The sequence below is a fragment of the Girardinichthys multiradiatus genome, chromosome 7 (genome assembly GCF_021462225.1).
Source record: "Girardinichthys multiradiatus isolate DD_20200921_A chromosome 7, DD_fGirMul_XY1, whole genome shotgun sequence".
Taxonomy (NCBI): Eukaryota; Metazoa; Chordata; class Actinopteri; order Cyprinodontiformes; family Goodeidae; genus Girardinichthys; species Girardinichthys multiradiatus.
In genome coordinates this window covers 29,262,572-29,281,931 of record NC_061800.1, presented here as the reverse complement: position 1 = coordinate 29,281,931, position 19,360 = coordinate 29,262,572, and the positions used below count along the sequence as shown (strand labels likewise).

General features: G+C 39.8%; 2 protein-coding genes across 3 annotated transcripts in view; both read left to right on the top strand.

Annotated features, from left to right (window-relative positions):
* The window catches only part of LOC124870802 (plakophilin-4-like), a 109,246-nt gene extending 98,307 nt beyond the window's left edge, over positions 1-10,939 (top strand). Inside the window, exons 22-23 of the mRNA XM_047369607.1 lie at positions 695-759; positions 9,918-10,939. Of these exons, the coding sequence (XP_047225563.1) occupies positions 695-759; positions 9,918-10,163 (311 nt within the window). The 3' untranslated portion in view covers positions 10,164-10,939. The remainder of the gene's footprint in view (positions 1-694; positions 760-9,917) is intronic.
* A 1,926-nt stretch (positions 10,940-12,865) lies between these two features.
* Positions 12,866-14,851, top strand: dap1b (death associated protein 1b). 2 transcript variants are annotated; one of them, XM_047370871.1, is made up of 4 exons: positions 12,866-13,045; positions 13,997-14,066; positions 14,185-14,251; positions 14,362-14,851. In XM_047370871.1, the coding sequence occupies exons 1-4, from the start codon at positions 12,976-12,978 to the stop codon at positions 14,473-14,475; spliced, it is 321 nt and encodes a 106-aa protein (XP_047226827.1). In that variant the 5' UTR covers positions 12,866-12,975; the 3' UTR covers positions 14,476-14,851. The 2 variants fall into 2 exon arrangements, with proteins under 2 accessions (XP_047226827.1, XP_047226826.1); XM_047370870.1 differs by having other exon boundaries at positions 12,884-13,045; positions 13,997-14,081.
* The last annotated feature ends 4,509 nt before the right edge of the window (positions 14,852-19,360 follow it).

The window sequence follows — 19,360 nt, the reverse complement described above, 5'->3', positions numbered from 1 at the left end:
TGAACTTTAAAAATAATTGAAATCAGGAACTATCTGCTTTCTGTTTATTTACAGATGGGCATTTCCTCATCTCCTATATTCTCACTATTGCTCCCAGCAGATCCCAGTCCACTTTTATCTTTCTCACCAATATCCCTGTGACAATCGGTCAGTTTAACTTCAGAGCTGCATGTCTTCACAGCATTAAAGTCCCTCTACCGTCTCGGAGCGAGCACTTCACAGTGGCGTTGGTAATACATTAGGTCCAAGCCACAGCTTCACAGACAGACAGGCAGTGAGTGGGCAGCCCAGACATACGACATCCAGACGAGAGCCCACGCCAGCCTCCACTGGGTGATGGGAGTTAGAGGCGGCCAGAGTAAACAAACAAAGCCACAGCCTTGTCAATTCATTTTTCTACACAGGGAAGTAGAAATTGAGTTTCTGGATTCCACGAGTTTGATAAAGTGCCAATGAAAATACCCATGCCCGTGAGTTATGTAAACTACAGTGCTGCACAGGCCAGCCCCATTATTTGGTGTTATTTCTCTCCAGCGTAGTGCTGCACATCTTGATCCTTCTCTGTCTAAATACAGACATTTGCCCTTTGGGGATGTGCAGACTCTTTCTCTGATATGAAAAAGGGTGTTTTTGTATTAAACTTTTCTATTTTATTCACAACAGTAGTGACTTTATTGTTTGTTGGTTTTTTCAGGGTCTGGAAAACCGTCTCCATATTACTACTCGTCACCCACAAGGGAGGAGCCCAGAAGAACACAGGTAAATATAATATTTCTTTATAGAAATCTGATCAGACCTCACAACCTCTGCATTCTTAGCAAGCATCTAGAGGAATAAAATAGTCTCTAATTAGTTAGAAGAATCAGTGTAAAAGTGGTAAACTTTAATGAAAGAATGAACCTTCAAAATCTATGATAAAAGCCTAAACCTTACAAATAGTTTGTCAGCTTATCAGAATTATGGAAAATGGGATTTTGAGGCATATTTGTGATTCCAGTTTCCAACTTTAAACTAAGAGGGGTTGAAACAAAGCCTTGGTCTGTCAGCGTTCAACCCCAGGACTCATGATAGAGCTGACAAGGGTTGCCTTACTTTGGTCTGAAGAGGGCTGTTGGTTCATCTTTCTCATGGAACCAACTCAGTTTTTGATAATTGCTCTAACAGCTTGTTCTATAAGCCAAGAGGTCATTCTGAGACTGGTAGGTGGTAGTGGTCTCTTCTTGCACTGCACTTGGGACGTTTGGAGGTTCCTTTTGGATCATGGTGGAACCAGATTATTAGTAATAAAGTTGATGGTTTTCTTGGTTAAAACAGGTGGAGCCTACATAATGTGCATGGAGGAAAAACCATAAAATCCTGCAGGAACAACCCTCTAAAATAGATCAAATGTAGCTGACAATGCAAGCGAAAATATTTATCGCAACCCGGATTTAAAAGGTTCATCAGTCCTCCAATCTGACATTAAAAGTCCTGTTAAAGGGTTCTAAAGTTCTGTCCCACTTTCCGGACTCAGCTCCTCTGAAGACACCTGGGCGTGGAGTCTTGGGTCAATGTGAAAGCTTTGTAACTTTATACAGCCAACGATAATTTTCCTTTTCGTGTCTAACATACCTCCTTTAAATGTCATCTCTAAATTACAAAAATACCAACAATCTGTCACGGTAGTAGGGCTGGGCAATATGGCCTAAAATTAATATCCCAATATAGTTTCGATTTATCACCACACATTATGTATGTCGGAAAGATAATTTGCTTCATCTCTGTATTAAAGTTCAAACCTTTAATGGAGCTAAAAATATTGAGTCAGACTCTGACCCTCCTTTCAACAGCAGGACGAAAGCAACAGATTTTGCCGCTGCTGTTTTTACAAAACACAACAGTAGAAGTCCTGCAGTCTGACCAATAATCAGACCACACAGGTGCTGAACAGTAATAAGACCACAAAACCATCTGCAAAACACACACAAAAAACTAAATAAAAACAGTCTTATAGAGCACAAAGAAGCTGAGCATCGAAACATCAGACCTGTTAGAGGAGCCTTTTAAACAAATGTCCTGTTTCTTTTTTAGATTTAAAATACAGGTCCTTCTCAAAATATTAGCATATTGTGATAAAGTTCATTATTTTCCATAATGTCATGATGAAAATTTAACATTCATATATTTTAGATTCATTGCACACTAACTGAAATATTTCAGGTCTTTTATTGTCTTAATACGGATGATTTTGGCATACAGCTCATGAAAACCCAAAATTCCTATCTCACAAAATTAGCATATTTCATCCGATCAATAAAAGAAAAGTGTTTTTAATACAAAATACGTCAACCTTCAAATAATCATGTACAGTTATGCACTCAATACTTGGTCGGGAATCCTTTTGCAGAAATGACTGCTTCAATGCGGCGTGGCATGGAGGCAATCAGCCTGTGGCACTGCTGAGGTCTTATGGAGGCCCAGGATGCTTCGATAGCGGCCTTTAGCTCATCCAGAGTGTTGGGTCTTGAGTCTCTCAACGTTCTCTTCACAATATCCCACAGATTCTCTATGGGGTTCAGGTCAGGAGAGTTGGCAGGCCAATTGAGCACAGTGATACCATGGTCAGTAAACCATTTACCAGTGGTTTTGGCACTGTGAGCAGGTGCCAGGTCGTGCTGAAAAATGAAATCTTCATCTCCATAAAGCTTTTCAGCAGGTGGAAGCATGAAGTGCTCCAAAATCTCCTGATAGCTAGCTGCATTGACCCTGCCCTTGATAAAACACAGTGGACCAACACCAGCAGCTGACACGGCACCCCAGACCATCACTGACTGTGGGTACTTGACACTGGACTTCTGGCATTTTGGCATTTCCTTCTCCCCAGTCTTCCTCCAGACTCTGGCACCTTGATTTCTGAATGACATGCAGAATTTGCTTTCATCCGGAAAAAGTACTTTGGACCACTGAGCAACAGTCCATTGCTGCTTCTCTGTAGCCCAGGTCTGGGGAATGCAGCACCTGTAGCCCATTTCCTGCACACGCCTGTGCACGGTGGCTCTGGATGTTTCTACTCCAGACTCAGTCCACTGCTTCCACAGGTCCCCCAAGGTCTGGAATCGGCCCTTCTCCACAATCTTCCTCAGGGTCCGGTCACCTCTTCTCGTTGTGCAGCGTTTTCTGCCACACTTTTTCCTTCCCACAGACTTCCCACTGAGGTGCCTTGATACAGCACTCTGGGAACAGCCTATTCGTTCAGAAATGTCTTTCTGTGTCTTACCCTCTTGCTTGAGGGTGTCAATAGTGGCCTTCTGGACAGCAGTCAGGTCGGCAGTCTTACCCATGATTGGGGTTTTGAGTGATGAACCAGGCTGGGAGTTTTAAAGGCCTCAGGAATCTTTTGCAGGTGTTTAGAGTTAACTCGTTGATTCAGATGATTAGGTTCATAGCTCGTTTAGAGACCCTTTTAATGATATGCTAATTTTGTGAGATAGGAATTTTGGGTTTTCATGAGCTGTATGCCAAAATCATCCGTATTAAGACAATAAAAGACCTGAAATATTTCAGTTAGTGTGCAATGAATCTAAAATATATGAATGTTAAATTTTCATCATGACATTATGGAAAATAATGAACTTTATCACAATATGCTAATTTTTTGAGAAGGACCTGTAATCACAATAATTAATCTTGATATTATAAGTCATATAACAACTGTTCCATATAAATTATGACATCAACTAGAAGACAGCAGCACAAAGATCTGATTAAAAGATTTTTTTTTAAAAACCCTAAAATGCAAAAACAACTAAATCACAGCAGCTGGCACAGTAATATATCGCATATGCAAGCTGAGCTGCAACACATTAGAATTTATCACATTAAAGTTTATCATCCCTTTGTCAGATTAGCTGCCAAAACCCAAACAGTTTTGATGGCAGTGAGCTGAAATCTCTCATGCAGGATGACTTTGCCCTAAATGTCTCAGCAAGTCTTTCTGTTCACCACTGCTTAATCCAGAGCTGTTTTCCTTTTTTTAAATAGGTGGTCGATCTATTTTTTCAACATCTGACACAGAAAACTCCGAAACCCTTCCTGGGCTGTTAACATTTCTAGCGGTGTAGCCATTCTTCCTCACGTTACCTAGTAAATAATTTGTGTTCTGGAAATTTTCCCCATAAACCGGGTGGGGGGTGAGAGAAACTGGGCTTCCAGCTAATTAGGTGCAGAAGGGCAATGCTTGCTATGAAAATGTATCCTCTGGCAAAGTTTCAACTTGATCCTTTTACACATTGCACGTGAAACAAAGCACGATACATCGAATATATTTGTTAAATTACAGTCCTTCCCTGTAGCCATATTAAATTCCTCATAGCTGAAGCTGTTTGCACTCTCAAACATGTTATTTTATTTAATAAGACATGTTTACATTCAAAGTTTGACATATTCACAATCGGTTTGGGGTGCTATCTGCCACCTTGACTGTAACAACCCAACAGGGTCATTTGTTTCTCAAATTTTGAAATTGTTCAACTTTGTTTGCGATTCTACAAGGACAGAAATTTCGGGGTCCTCGGACTTGTTAAAGCGCTATACAAGTGCAGGCCATTTACCATTTAAAGGCAAGCCTCACTGTAATAAATTGTGAAGCTTCCCAGCTTTTCTACCCCACTTTACAAATACAAAGACCGTGGCACTTATTCTGCTGGCGTTGCTGGGAATAAACCAGCACATCAGCTATTGTTTGAGCAAGAGTGAATATGACTGCTAGGATTGGGATGTCCTCTCTGTGTGTCGGGCAGTTGTCTCTGTAGGACACGTCCATGTGTGCCCAGTCAGAAAACAGGAACATGGAGAGGAAGGCACCAAGGGAGAATTTAGACTGTTGGTTAAAATTTCTTTGGAAACTGCAACCATTAAATAAGTGAAAGATGAACACGAGATGTCCTTCGGTTAATATGCCAAAACATCTTGAAAATGTTTTAAAAGTTTTTCTGTTTTTCTCTTTTACGGAAGCGAAAATATTAACGTCAATATTAATGTCATTGGCGGCGCTGGTGGTGTAGGGGCGAAAGCGCGCGACCATATACAGAGGCTACAGTCCTCAAATGGCGGCTGTCCCGGGTTCGAGTCCCGGACCCGGCGACATTTACCGAATGTCTCCCCCTCTCTCTACCCCTCTTTCCTGTCTACCTACTGTCAAAAAATGGAAAATAAAGGCCACTAGTGCCGAAAAAATATCTTTAAAAAAATAAATATTAATGTCATTACTACAGTAAGGTAAATCGAATGGCTGATCAATGTAGCACTTACATTTAAAATGTAGTATTGATCATAAACCGCGGAGCGCACTTGAAATTGGTCGGGCCCATCATATACCTCACCACCCAACACACACGCTGACACATAAAACACCACCTTTCCCCTGATTAGGGGCGCCTGCAGGATTACGGTTCAGGACTGCGTCTACTGCCGACATTGACACAAAAGACTGTTTGTTATTGTATTTCGTTAATAATTTAAATCACATTTAAGAAGAAAATTAAGTCAAATAATTAAAATAATAGATTTTATTTTATTTTTTTAATCAAAGCAAGATACAGCTACAGCTAACAAAAAGGGTATTAACACTCAGAATAAAAATAAAAAGTCAAACTCACCCCAGTTCTAAATATTTCCGAAGAAGTGTCTCCGGCTGTCATTATGCTGGATAAAATCTCTGGCTATCCTCAAAGCATCCCCTGTGGTCAAAACCTCCCTGTGTGTGTGGACGCACATCAAGCTATTCAGTCTTCTCTGGGTTATTGTTGATCTTAAATACGTCTTGATACGACAAAGGGATGAGAAACACCTCTCAGCACTGGCAGTGGACACAGGGATGGTGTAGAATAATTGTAACAGTTTTGTGCACCTCTAGGAGTAGACTTTTTGCCACAGGAGTGGCATTCATTGCCGATGCCACTGAGGCTATTGTTGGGCCTCCCTCAATCCCAGAAGTCTGAATCACGTCCGGCAACATTCCCAGCTGCGCACGGAGAGTGTCACTATCAAAATCACTCTTGTAGAGATCCATTATTAGAGAAGGGAAAGATGGAGTCTGTTTTTTAGTGGCGGAAATAATCATGTGCTCCAGAGCAGCTGGGACATGCAAGTCTCTCTGTTCAAAACGCAGCTCCAATTCACCATCAAGTAGATCCAGGACCTCAAAGTGTATTTTTCTATAATAATCCACTGGGTTCTGGAATGTGTGTGCAGACTGAATCTAGTCTAGCATGGCATTTCTGTTGCTGGGCAACACTGGGAGACCTTGCGAGTGTTTCAAAACGTTTTTGTAAAACTCCTCAAAAACGTGATCTGATCTCTTTTTCTGAATGAAGCTCCTTGTCAAAGCTACAGCCTTTTGTGCATCCTGTAATGATATGTTTACAGTTTGTAAGGTTCTAGACACCTGCTCAGTCGGAGAAAAACATGAGCGCCAGATGCAGACCAAAAGATGTGCTAAATTTGTCCAGCGCAGCCAAAATTCCCCCAGCTTTCCTACCAGCATCGTTGTATGATTCTTCATTTATTTCAGTCATCAACGTGGAACGTAAAGCGTAGTTGTCAAGGACAAATTTAACTGCACCTGTGCGCACTGTCCATCTCGTTGGGCAAAGAGTGCGCAGGTTACTGTTATCGGGAGATTGCTTCACAATATGTGCAACTTCTTGCACCAAATCCAGCGCATATCTCATGACTTTACATTTTTTCCCAGTTTCTTGCAAACATAAATTAAGACAATGCTCAAAGCAATGCACATAAACAGCTGCCGGATTGTCCCGTTTGAAGCTTGCTGCAACTCCATTCAAATGTCCAGACATACTTGCCGCCCCATCATATGCCTGTCCACGGCACATACTGGGCAAAATGTTGCAGCGGAGAAGAACGTCGTTTAGTGCAGTGAGGATGGTGGAGACGTCAGTCTGCGGCAAGTCGAATAGACCAATAAAGTCCTGGTGAGGGACATACCTGTTGACAACCCAGCGGAAAAGAATCACTAACTGCTCTTTGTTTGAAATGTCTCTAGTTTTATCTGTTAATATTGCATAAAACTCCCCACAAATAGGTGAAATAATCTGGGACAATAGTGAATGAGAAACTGAATTAATCAGTTCATTTATTATGTCATGGCTCATATAGTTTCTGTCTGCCAACCACTGGTACATTTCAGGACAATCCTGTGTGCGTAATTCCAACAGCTTGTACAGGTTGCTGTTTGTTGGATTATTACTAACTAGTGCCATGCCCTGACCCATGGGATACATGATGGAAGTTATCTCTTTAACTAGCATGTCGCATCTGTGCTCTGGTTTAACTTTGAGCTGGGAGTCAAGCTGGGACCAAATAGTCTGCTCTTGGGATGAATACATGTTGTCATAAACTACAGCCTTTCTATATTTGCTGCTTTCATGTTTTCGAAAAGAGCACACAGCATTTTTCCAGTTTTGGAATCCAAGCACAGAGAAAGCGTTTTCATTAGTTTTGCTTAATCCCGAAGCCAGTCCTTTAATGGTCCAAAGGCGACACTGAGTGCAGAATATTTTTGCCCGCGTTTGACAGCGTTAAACCACTGTGGTTGAACAGACCGGATTTTCTGTGTTACACCTTGTTCCCATCTTGTCCCAGAGAGACTTGCTGGGTCGCGTGGTTGGTGAGACTTTGTCAGATCCCGGCAACAGTCGCTGAAGCAGTGAACTTCTGCCTGGCTTGTAGAAGAAGAAGATGTGGAAACTGGGAGCTCTGGAGCAATGGAGGATTCTACAGTCGGGCTGGAAGGTGGCAAACATTTTTCTGGAGGAGCGGCTATCATGTCGACAGAACAGAGTGACCAAATTATTAAAGGCACATAGATTAACATGTGCTGTAGATTAAATTGCTCACTGGATGACACCCAGCAAATATAGTATGGACAGCCAAGGCAGCAGCGGCACACCCAGGGTTATCCTCCATGTCTGCTGTAATGGCAAACAAGCAAGGGGGAGCAGCAGATCCATCTGCTGAAGCATCCCCATGGGTTAAAGCACAGTAAACCACAGGTGGAATATCTGAAGCTGAAATTCCCTTCACTTTTGGTAGCATTGTGCCAAAAAAATCTGTTATTTTACGTTTCATCATAAACAATAAAAATGGACACTAACGAGGATATCAAACTGATACCGATCAGAAGCAATGCTAGGTGGCTAACGTTTGTGTGGGTAAAGTTTTGTTCACATCACATGACACAAACAGCCAATAAATGTTTAGATAGAATCATTTATCGCTCTCATTGGAGAATGATGCTGCTGTCTGATCTGTATTTAAAAAAGCCTATCTATTGAAGAGTTCCACTTTATTTGTGTAACTTTTTCTAATTATTTTATATCTTTGATGACCAAAAGTAGGTAGGGCCCTGGCCCTACTGGCCCTACCGGTTCTGCGGTCCTTGGTATTGATCTTTTATCTAACCAGCATTGTGTGTGTGAGTGTGCTCTGAGGAAGGAAAATTATCCTTTTGGTAAAATAATGTATAAAATACTCAAAGTTACCAAATATAAATGAAGACAGAGAGGTTGGTAGATCAAATGAAACTGAATATCAAAGTATATTTACTTGTTGGAATAAGTGTATATTAAATTGGAAGAAATATTAAAAAAAACTCCAAAGCAGTCGGTAACAGCTGATGTAAAGTCTGAAATGGGTTACACTTCCATAAGGGTTCTGACTTCTATGATGTTTTAATCCAGTCAGTCAGTCATTTTCTACCACTTATTCCATAGTGGGTCACGGGGAAGCTGGTGCCTATCTCCAGCAGTCTATGGGCAAGAGGAGGGGTACACCCTGGACAGATCACCAGTCCATCGCAGAGCAGCACACTAACAACCATGCACACACTCATTCACACTAAGGGCAATTTAGAGAGACCAATTAACCTAACAGGCATGTTTTTGGACTGTGGGAAGAAGCCAGAGTACCCAGTGAGAACCCATGCATGCACAAGGAGAACATGCAAACTCCATGCAGAAAGACCCCTGGCTGGGAATTGAACCCAGGACCTTCTTGCTGCAAGGCAACAGTGCTACCAACTGCGCCACCGTGCAGCCCTTTTTTAATCCATTTAAATTTAAAAAGAAATAACTTCTACTTTTTAGGATTATTCAGAAATATAACATTTCCTTTTTAGGACATTTTGATGTCTTCCTACTATGACCACAACATGGTTTCTGCAGGTCCTTGAGAAGATGTATCAGAAACACAGTGCGCTTCCTGTAACACAACACAAACTTCTGTGGGGATATCATGGTGGCTACCCTATAAAGAGGCGTGGGCCAGGCGCACTGCCGTGATGCTGGCTACTCTGGCCACATGCCAAATCAGGCCTGCTCTGGGCTGGCTCCTCTCAAAGTAATTTATCTGAGCACTTATGGCAGCTAACCATATGGTATCTAGATATATTTCCTAAATGTAAGCAGCAGTTTTAACAATTTATGACTCTCAGACACCATTAAAGAACAGTTCAGCTAGATATCATCAGCATAGAGATAATATCAGACATTATGTACATAAAGTAAGCAAAGAATAGGGCCCAGAATACAGCCTAGAGGAACCCCACAAGAGAGATCTTTCATTTCTGACGTGAACTAATTTACATAGGAACTAAAAGAAAAAAATAATCATTTTAAAATAGGTCCAATAAAACCAAAGCTGTACCATCAGAATGCCCTGGGAGATGTTAATGGAGATCCTGGAAACTATAGAGTAGTTCTAACTGAATGATGGGGTTCTAATTGTGAAAACTACTAAACAAATCAAGGATTTTAAAGTGAATTTATTTTAGAAAAACTTTGGATCAAACAAAGTAACAGATCAACTTCATAAAAATCCTTCCAATGAATTAATTGGCCTCCCTGCCTGTCTTCTTGCAGCCTGTGTATTACGCAGAAGAGCCGAGCCGAAGGAACTACGACACCTACAGGATGTACCTGCACCATCCTCACGGCTACGACGACGCGTATCTAGAGGAAGTCATCACCTACCCTCCCACAGCGGACTACAGCTCCCAGCCTCACGGGCTGAAATCCACCTCTAATTATGTGGACTATTATGCTAGCACACGGAGGCCTTCCTACAGGGCCGAGCAGTACCCAGGTTCTCCTGATTCCTGGGTCTAAGTCCAGAGATGGGTCTGCGTTACAATCCAAGAACATCTTTCCAGCCCGATTCTTTTTTCACCCTGCAGCTGAGGCAAGGAGCAACACAGGAAACTTCTTTCATGAACTTGGCTTTATGAGTGTGTTTGTTCTAAAGTGGATGGGAGGGAGAGTTCAGCGGAGCGGCAGCAGATGGAAAGACGGGATGTGTGCCAAAGAAGGAAATCATGGAATGTTTTTAAAGATTATTTTTCATTTAACAGAGTAAGATGGAATCATGCCGGGGAGGCAACGTCGAGAGAGAATACAGGACTCTACCATGCGAAGGCGTGTGTCATGTCGTGCGTAGATATTAGATTTATTTCCTTTAGGGAACTCATAACTGTGAGAGCATGGTTAAAGGTGTTAGTCATGTAAGCGAGGGTACGCGTAAGAGTCAAGATGTGGGGGGGAAATGTATGTGCCGAAGCCAAAACGGATCATGAACCCATTTGTAAAGAAATAAAATGAAAAAAAGACTAATTAACTAATGATGTTAGATTGTACAGAAGAATCAAATTTTATCTGTACTTAATGTCGAAACTGTGTAATGCCATGGAGTCTTGTACATTTCTTTGATTTTATTGTAAATACAGAAAAAAAATCTGCATTACTTGGTTTACACATCAGCACTGGTTAAAAGACTAAAAAACTCGTGCCATGTTCTAAAGATATATAAATAGACAGATATGTGGAAAAAGATGGCATCGTAACAACTATGTTAACAAAATAAAAGGTCATTTTTGTTTTTTTTAAAACAGTTGTGTGATTTTCTCTTTTTTAAAGATCATGTTAAAGCACCTGAGGGCCATGTTGCCCCCCAGTCTGGAAGAACAAATGTTTCATTTGATGTTTGCTCAGATGTTGGTGCAGGAAGGAAGGAACAAACGAACTATCTGGAAAGCTGCTGATGCTCTAACTGCTCTAAACCCAACCTAACTCTCTGTTTACCCCTGGGCAAAAGACATTATAAAAAAATTTTTTAGATCATTATTTTTGAAAACTGCAAGGCTGTGTAACGCTCAGAGTGGTGGCATTACTGATGAAAATATCTACAAGTTTTAAGTTTAAGATATATCCTTATGCATCACGGCTTATAATGCTATGAATGCACAATACACTCGTGAATAATAACGGTTACAGGTATAGTGCAGGACATTTATTTGCACCCTTGCTAAAAATGTGTAAATAGTACTAAAAAAAAACTTGTATTTTTTTTTTTCAGACATATAATCTCGTTCAGGCGGAAAGGTAATAAAATCCAACTTTCAGTGGAACAGTTGTAACCCCTAAAAATGTTAAGGGAAGAAATAGATCTCCACAGTTCACAATTATAGAAGAGCAGCAAAAAGTGGCATCTTGGGGTTCACCAAGTCTCCATGACAACCATTACAATCTACATGCTAGCCAGTTGTTTGGGATGCCCGGAAAAAGCATTTCCTGTTCCACCATAACAAATCCTTTAACTGGAGCTGTGTGCTTTGGTAAGGTGAGGCTAGGATTGAGCTTTATGGCAACAAACACTGTGATGCTGTGGGCCTTGCTAAAGTGCATCATGAACTCTTAAAATACTAGGAGATTTTATCCAAAGCACGGTGGCCTTTAGAAGGGTTGCCATTGGGTCTCTGAGCAGCATAAAGATCCAAAACATACTGTATGGTCAAATCAAGAAATAGTGGTTGACCAAACACAAAATCTTGTTCTGAATAGAAAATATAAATCTGACAGACCAAAATATTTGCTTCAAAGAAAAGTTTAGGTGAATCCAATACAGATTCAGCCTCTAACAGGTTTTCTTCCACATGTTTGCTGTGTCTCCTACAAGATTTATGACAAACTCCAAAAATGACTTCTTATCAACATCTTTCATCTTGGTGCTTTTCCATAAAGGCCAGATTTATGTTGCTCAGTTCATGACTAATAGGAAGCAGTTTTCTCTCTTCTTTTTCTTCTGTTTATATGTTTTAGGGTTGTCAACAGCGTAAATGTGCATTAACGCCACCTAGTTGATTGGAAACTTTAAGGCCTCCTTCTTTATTTTACTGGCAGTTGGCAAACAACATAATGGTGCATTACCACCTCCAACTGGGAAGGAGTCGTGGACCAAATGAAAAAAATTATGGTCTGGTAGCTTTTATTTCTTCAGTCTCTCTAAAAAAGGTGGATGCGGTCTAGTTTTATTCAGATTTCTAAACGGCTGCAGTTTTTGAACTGAACCTGGTTTAATGTGGGTCAAACACCAGAAGAATGGTGAAATTGCCCTTTTCTTACTACTTCGTTGCCCCCGGCTACTTCTTAAGTTTTCAGGTCTAAATAAAACATGTCAAATGTGCTTTTCAAGATGTATTCATGTGGAAAACTCGGAGAACAAACCAAACAAAACAAGATTACTTGTTTTATGAACTCATTTAAAAAAGCAAGACCTTTTGATTTTGGAAGGACTTTAGAAAACAGTGACGATGAACGTCTCTAAGATGAACACAGAGAAAAAGGTAAATATAAACCTTAAGATAACAGGAAAGGCATTTTTAGAAAACTACACGAAGTTAACAGCTACAAGTAAAACAAACTGTTTTATTGGACGAGAACAGTTGCTGCTGGTTTCATTTTCTCCTTAAATTGTTTCAGCATCTGTTTTTAAAACAAGAGAGACAGATTGAAAACGATGGGCGTGTCTGTGGTTTCCTGTTGCTTTTGCGGGTCGCTCCTCCGCGTTTCAGCATAAAAACAAGCGAGTGGGCGTTTAGAACAGTTTGCTGCGGATCTTCTCTGCGCTGCGGAAACTTTCCACAAAATGGTGCAACAACTCTCCAGATCTGGAGCGAAAGGGGCTCCTCTGCTCAAAGCTGGGCACCCACCAGCAGGTAAACACATCAACTTTTTTTTTTTTTTTTTTGCTTTATGTTTTAAACAAAGCGTTTTTGTTCTTGAGCTGCTCGACCCAGATAAACAGTCATGCAGAAAAACGGCCTGGCTGCGTGTTTTTCACCAGTGGTTTGATATATTTCTGGTTTTCATGTGTTCTGGGTTGCATTATTAGCCCATCCATGTAAAACGGTTTCTGAAAAGCATCCGCCTGCTTTTGTGGACGGTTTGCCTTTTAAAGGGAGGCCCTGTTTTGTGGCGTAAAACTGTAACAACCCTGCTCCTGCAGGCGCAGTTTGCACAGAACATGTTCAAGTTACGCCACCTACTTCTTTTTCTCATGTCTACTGATGCCAAAAGTCTTTAAATGATATTTAATTTTGAATGAAATATTAATGTATAAAACGTCTAAATATTTAAATGTCAATTAATTAATTAATAATCGAGTTTAGTTTGTCTCAGATAAATCAAGTTAATAAATATTTCCTGTTACGGCCCACCTCGAAGTACCTTAAACTGTCATTTGAGCTCTTCAAATAGACTCTAACATCTGATTGGTAAACCTGTTGAGAAACTCTCCTGCAAACCAATCACTTTCTCAGTAGTCCTGTTGGTCCCGCCCACTGACTTTCTAATCACATGCTACAGCACAGAGCTTTCAACTAATCAAATAAAATACATTTTAACAGTTATTTACGCATTTTTTACCAACGTATTTAGCTAACATTAAATTAATATATTAATTGAATGGAATTGCAGTTTTATATCAATTATTATATGTCAATATTTTTCCAGTGCCTTGTGGCACTTTTGGCCCCTGATAAAGGATGTTGTTTTCAGCCTGGAATTAACCAGAATCACAATCAAAATGAAAACCTCTGAAACTGCCAGGAAATAACTTGTTTGACATCCAAAACTGCATATAGTGGAAATTTATCTTTTATCATTAGTGAAGGCTGGAGGGAAACGAGTGGCCAAGAAAAGCCTGGAGGATGGGACTCCAGAGAAGGAGACAAAGAGGTCTGAAAAACTGAGGTATAGTCCTCAATGAGTTAAACACACCACCACCCTGACTACATTATAACGGTTTCCTAACTAAGTAATTATTTTGGTTTTTTTTTATTTCAAACCTGTGTAGCCGGTCTCTTGCCTCCTCCAGCAGGATGCAACAAGTTGGCCTGCTTCTGACAGGGACTCTTGACAAGGTAAACAAACATTCCCTTTTCTTTTTTTCTGAAGTTTGCTTTATCCAGCTGTAACTGCATCCAGATTTCCATGATTGTTGATAATAAAACTCCTGCCTGATATTTTGCAGCTCAGTCATGACTTTCCAGAGACCTCGGTGAGCGTGAGGCACAGCAAGGTGCGCCCCGCCGTGGAAAAGTCTCACTGCCCTCGGACCTTCTGCATCCAGCAGCCCAGGAAGTAGTGAATTTGCTTAAGAATGCCCTAGAGTCTGTTGCGTTCTGTCGGTCATGAAACGTCAAACTCTTGAGGGGAACTGGCACGTTTTCTTTGAGGTGCTGTTTGAAACTGTTTACTTAGAAGAAACGTGACTTTCCTTTTGTGCTAAGCTTTTGAATGAGAATAATGTTAACCAGTTTTCCATCTTTGTTTTGACAATGCTGTAGTTTTGATTGCCAACTTATTGTGAGGGAATGTATGGCATATGGGTTAAAGTAAGTTGATTGATGGATTAGGGGAAAGTCAGTGAAGCTTAAAAATCCTTTTTCTGTTGATAGGATTTCTATGTATAGCTTTGCATTGTAGATTTGTATAAAAAAAATAAATGTGCTATCACAGTTTACCAGTCCTCCTTTTTGTTTATTTTGCATTGAGCCAACACGACCACTAGATGAAGCCAAATTGCAATCTATAGGCTTGGGTCTATAAAAGCCAAAGAATAGCTAAACAAAATGAACTCTGCAAATGCCATTAGAAGAAACGAATGGAAGCTGAAGTCAAATTCCATGTTTGCATGCACAATCTTGGTCAAAAAAGCTGATTCTAACAAGTAAGACATGCAGATTTCTCTGAAAAATGAAGCAGAGGTTTCTAAAAGGCTAGTTTAGTCTTGTCAAGGGAAAGGCACAGAAAGGGCTGTTTAACTGAGGGGTAAATAAACTGTGACGAAAAGAGGGGAGAGTGAAGGACCACTAAAAAATATGTTCCCATTTTAGCTTGTAAGTAAAATCTGCAAAATATTTAGATTAAAAATGGTTGGTTGTAACTACTCCTAAAAAGATGGGGCTCAAATGGCTTGTGTAACATATTTCATGAGCATCTACACAGGGCCTTCTAAGTATTCATACATTTTGTCATGTTACAACCAGAAGCTGCACTGGATTTAATGAAAGACCAACATTACTAGTGTGTGATTGTGAAGTGGAAGGAAAATGAAATAAAAATGTTACAAACACAAATCTAAAAGATGTATTTGTTGTTAGCCCCTTTTGATCTCTTAAAACTAAGTAAAATCCAGTCAGTCATTTTCTACTGCTTATTCCATAGTGGGTCACGGGGAAGCTGGTGCCTATAAGTAAAATCCAGTGTTTGTAAAAAAGGAAACGGACTGTGAAAGCTGCATAGACTCTACTGTGGCAATATCAACCAGTAGGTTGCTCCAGAAGCTAAGGGCTGCCATGGCAATAGCCTGATCCATTTAAATTTAAGCTTTGGCCATATAAAGAACATCTGGTTGGATGATCGAGGTACACTTTGGAATTATAAATTGACCAGTTTGGTTAAATAGTTGAATGTACTAAAAAGTACAGAAAAAATAGTAAAATAATTAGTAAAGAAATGGACGGATTCAGGTATCTGCAGTGTAAACCTGCTGAACCTATATTATGCAGTCAGGTCTTCTGAAACCTGGTAAAAGTCATCCTGCAGCATGACTGCAAGTAATGAAGGAATGGTTGTTTAAGCCCAGTTCTGTATATAAGGAGAAGAGCAGTTTCTGCAAACTAGATGCACTGAAGGCATGTATAAGATTTTTTTTAAGGTTTTCTGAGATGGCTGTATCAAAACATTCTTTGCAATAGTGGTCACATGGGTCTCTTTTATACATTAATTAAATTGATCCACATTTGTACAGTATTTCAAATTGAGGGAGGTAATGACAGACAGAGGTGGGCAGTAAATAGTTGTAGTCACTCAGTTACATTTACTTGAGTAAGGTTTTGTAAAAAATATACTTTTAGGAGTAGTTTTAATGCACTGTACTTTTTACTTGAGTATAATTTATGGCTACCTCTACCCACCTGTTTAAGTGAGACTTGTTTGTACCCAGGCTTCATTGTTCTAATGTTATTTTCCATTTGCTGAGCCATTTGGAGGTCAAGTGAATAACATGTATAATAATAACAGGTTTACATTTTCTACTGATTTTATGCTGAAAAAATTTATTGGAAAAGTGTTTCTTCTGCTTAAATTTATATTTTAATTATGTTTTTTATTTTATTTTATAAAGTAAAGGAAGTTGCACATAATGTTATATTTTTGTCTGCCTGATTTCATCATTTTTAAATATTAAATCAGATTTTATGATCGGTTACTCAGTACTTGAGTAGCATTTTTACCAAATATTTTTTACTCTTACTTGAGTAATTTCTTAAATGGCTACTTTTTACTTTTACTTGAGTAAAAATACGTTGAAGTAGTACTAATCTTACCTGAGTACAATTTATGGGTACTCTACTCACCTCTGATGAGAAGTGAGAGAGCCAAATGTATCAAAAGATTCTTTTCACATTTAGAGGAAAAAATCAGTGTTAACCAGTTTTTAACATAATGTAGACAAGGGGTCTCAAACTCCAGTCCTCAAGGGCTGGTAGAGACTGCTCTATAAATATTGATCCCAAAGGCCTTTTATGTAATTACACTAGAGAGTGACTGAAAACAGACCCTTGAGGGGTCACAAATGATAGGAGGATACAGAAAAAGAAGTGTCTTTCAGACCAGCAGCATTTTTAGCTTTTAACAAAAGAATGTTGTCATCGGCTGTCAGCTTTGCACCAGAACAATTTTAAAGTGGCAAATCAAATTAAAAATTCATTTAAAAATTGCTTCAAACCTCAACCCTAAAAAAGGCAGATTGCTCCCAGGTGTTATTTGCAAAATGCCAAAACAACACAATATGGGACATTTGTTTCTTTAAAATTTATATTTAAACTCTTTAAGATATATTCTGTTAAGCATTTTAGGATGCATCTTCTCATTCAGAGTGTGCATGCATGGTTGTTTGTCCTGTCTTTGAGTTGCCTTGTGATGGACCGGTGACCTGTCCACAGTGTACCCCGCCTCTTGGATAATGACTGTAATCCTCAAAATTATAGCTTAGTTTTGATTTTTTGAGCTTTTATAAGAAACCTGTAGGATGTTAAAAACCTTGCAGTTTTGAAAAGACATTTTGTCCTCCGTCCACAACTCCTGAATGTGTGCTTGTCATGGATGTGCCCTGTTTCTGTTTCCATGAAAAAGCCCACAAGCAATATCTGCTCATTTGTTTGCTGGTAACATACACAACAGTTGCCTTGTAAACACAATGTGCTGACCTCAGATTCCTCTGGGGCGTTCATGTTGTTCATGCACGCCTTTGATGGCATCTGTGTCCAAAGTTCAGAGACCTCAGGTTTGTTTGAGGAGTCAGAGCAGACGGTGGTTCCTTGACCTGTAGGCATGGTGCATTTTACTGCCAGTGAGGGGCTGTGAGTAACCTCACTGACTCAACACACACCAGCATGGCAGAGAAAACACTCCCTGTGTGATGGTTTTTTAACAAGGGATGATAGAGAAGGAATAAATATGAGCTTACCATTTTCCCATCATGCTTTCAAGCTGAATGCAATTTTATTACCTCCAGAGGGTGCCATATACCAGTACAACACAGCGTGGGTGGATTCATTGAGGCGTCCTGCATGTTTGATTCAAATTAAACTTTTTTAACACCCAAGCTATCCAAAAAAAGATATGTTATTATGTCTCTCTTAGACTCAGTATGGCAATCCATCAAATTCTAATAGTGCTTTTATGTTATGCAATCAGCGAATTGATCTGTTCTTTGGCCAGTAACTTTAAATGCAATCAGGAGATGAGCAAAGCTTGGTTATGAAGATTCAGATTCTCCTGAGATATTTGATCAACACCAGCTACTTCTGACACTATAAAATTCATGTTATGGATATTCCTAAACAGTATAGTAATACTTGATTTGTACAGAATAAACTGAGTCATAAAGTCAAATACTTTTTCTTTACAACCACTTAAACTGAACGACTTTTGAGCCAACCAGAGAACACAATCAACAATTGGTTTAGCTGATTTTCAAACCAAAATTGTAGAAACTCAAACAACCTTTAGACAAACTTAGACAACATTAGCGAGTTGTTTTCTTATAACACAAAGTCACCTTGAAGATGTTTCAAAAAGCCAGAATCTGACAAACTGGCTTTCAAAATGTGGTAAAAGTGCCACTGGTGGTACTTGGGCTGCCTTTATTGGGATTCAGAGGAAATGCTGACTTTAAATATTTGTGGGGTGAATAACACTTAACTATTAACAAGACCCAAAAAGACAATGCATCCCATTTAAACCTGAAAGTAAACTAATCCTGTTCTGGTTACAAGTTTGAAAACCTATGGGAAATGTGCTCAGTGATAAGCTAACTACTGTTAGCAATAAAGGCTAATGTATTTCTCTACTTTTTCCACGTTCAAACACTGCAGCAATATGTTCACTAAAGGAGGTTGCATAGTTCTCCCTGTCCTCCAGGGTCCTCCCACAGTCCAAAAACATGGCTGTGGGTGGCTAATTGGAGTGTGAGTGTGTGTGTGCATCATGGTTGTCTGCCCTGTGATGGACTCATGGCCCAATGACCGGTGGAAATAAAGCCCCCTCTCCCGCCCCCGGTGACCCAATTAGGACCAGTGGGTATGGATCATGGATGGATATGGTTAAGTTTAATGCCAAAGAATTTTGCAAGAGGAGCTGGTTTAATGCATAAAGGTTTACACGATGCTCTGTAAACAAACACATGTATTTATGTATATATATTTTTAATATTTAAAATGTTTTCTTCCTTTCTGGTCCAAACAACACATACGTAGGTCCCTTGTGTATTTGGCTAAGGGTGGATGAGCTTCTTGTATGGGACTAGAATCACGAATCCTTTAGTGTATGTGTTCACACATAACCGAATTTCGTTACTTAACTCTTGGCGTCATAACAGGCATAACTCAGAAAAGGTGCTCAAATCATACTATAGAGAAACACACTATAAAACAGCAAATTGAATACACATTATCTATGTGTGA

Bases quoted from the DNA above. Each gene is read 5' to 3' on its own strand.
- dap1b (XM_047370870.1), top strand. From the start codon at position 12,976: ATGGTGCAACAACTCTCCAGATCTGGAGCGAAAGGGGCTCCTCTGCTC. The intron at 14,082-14,184 runs GTATAGTCCTCA...AAACCTGTGTAG, and splicing joins AAGAGGTCTGAAAAACTGAG to CCGGTCTCTTGCCTCCTCCA. The intron at 14,252-14,361 runs GTAAACAAACAT...GATATTTTGCAG, and splicing joins TGACAGGGACTCTTGACAAG to CTCAGTCATGACTTTCCAGA.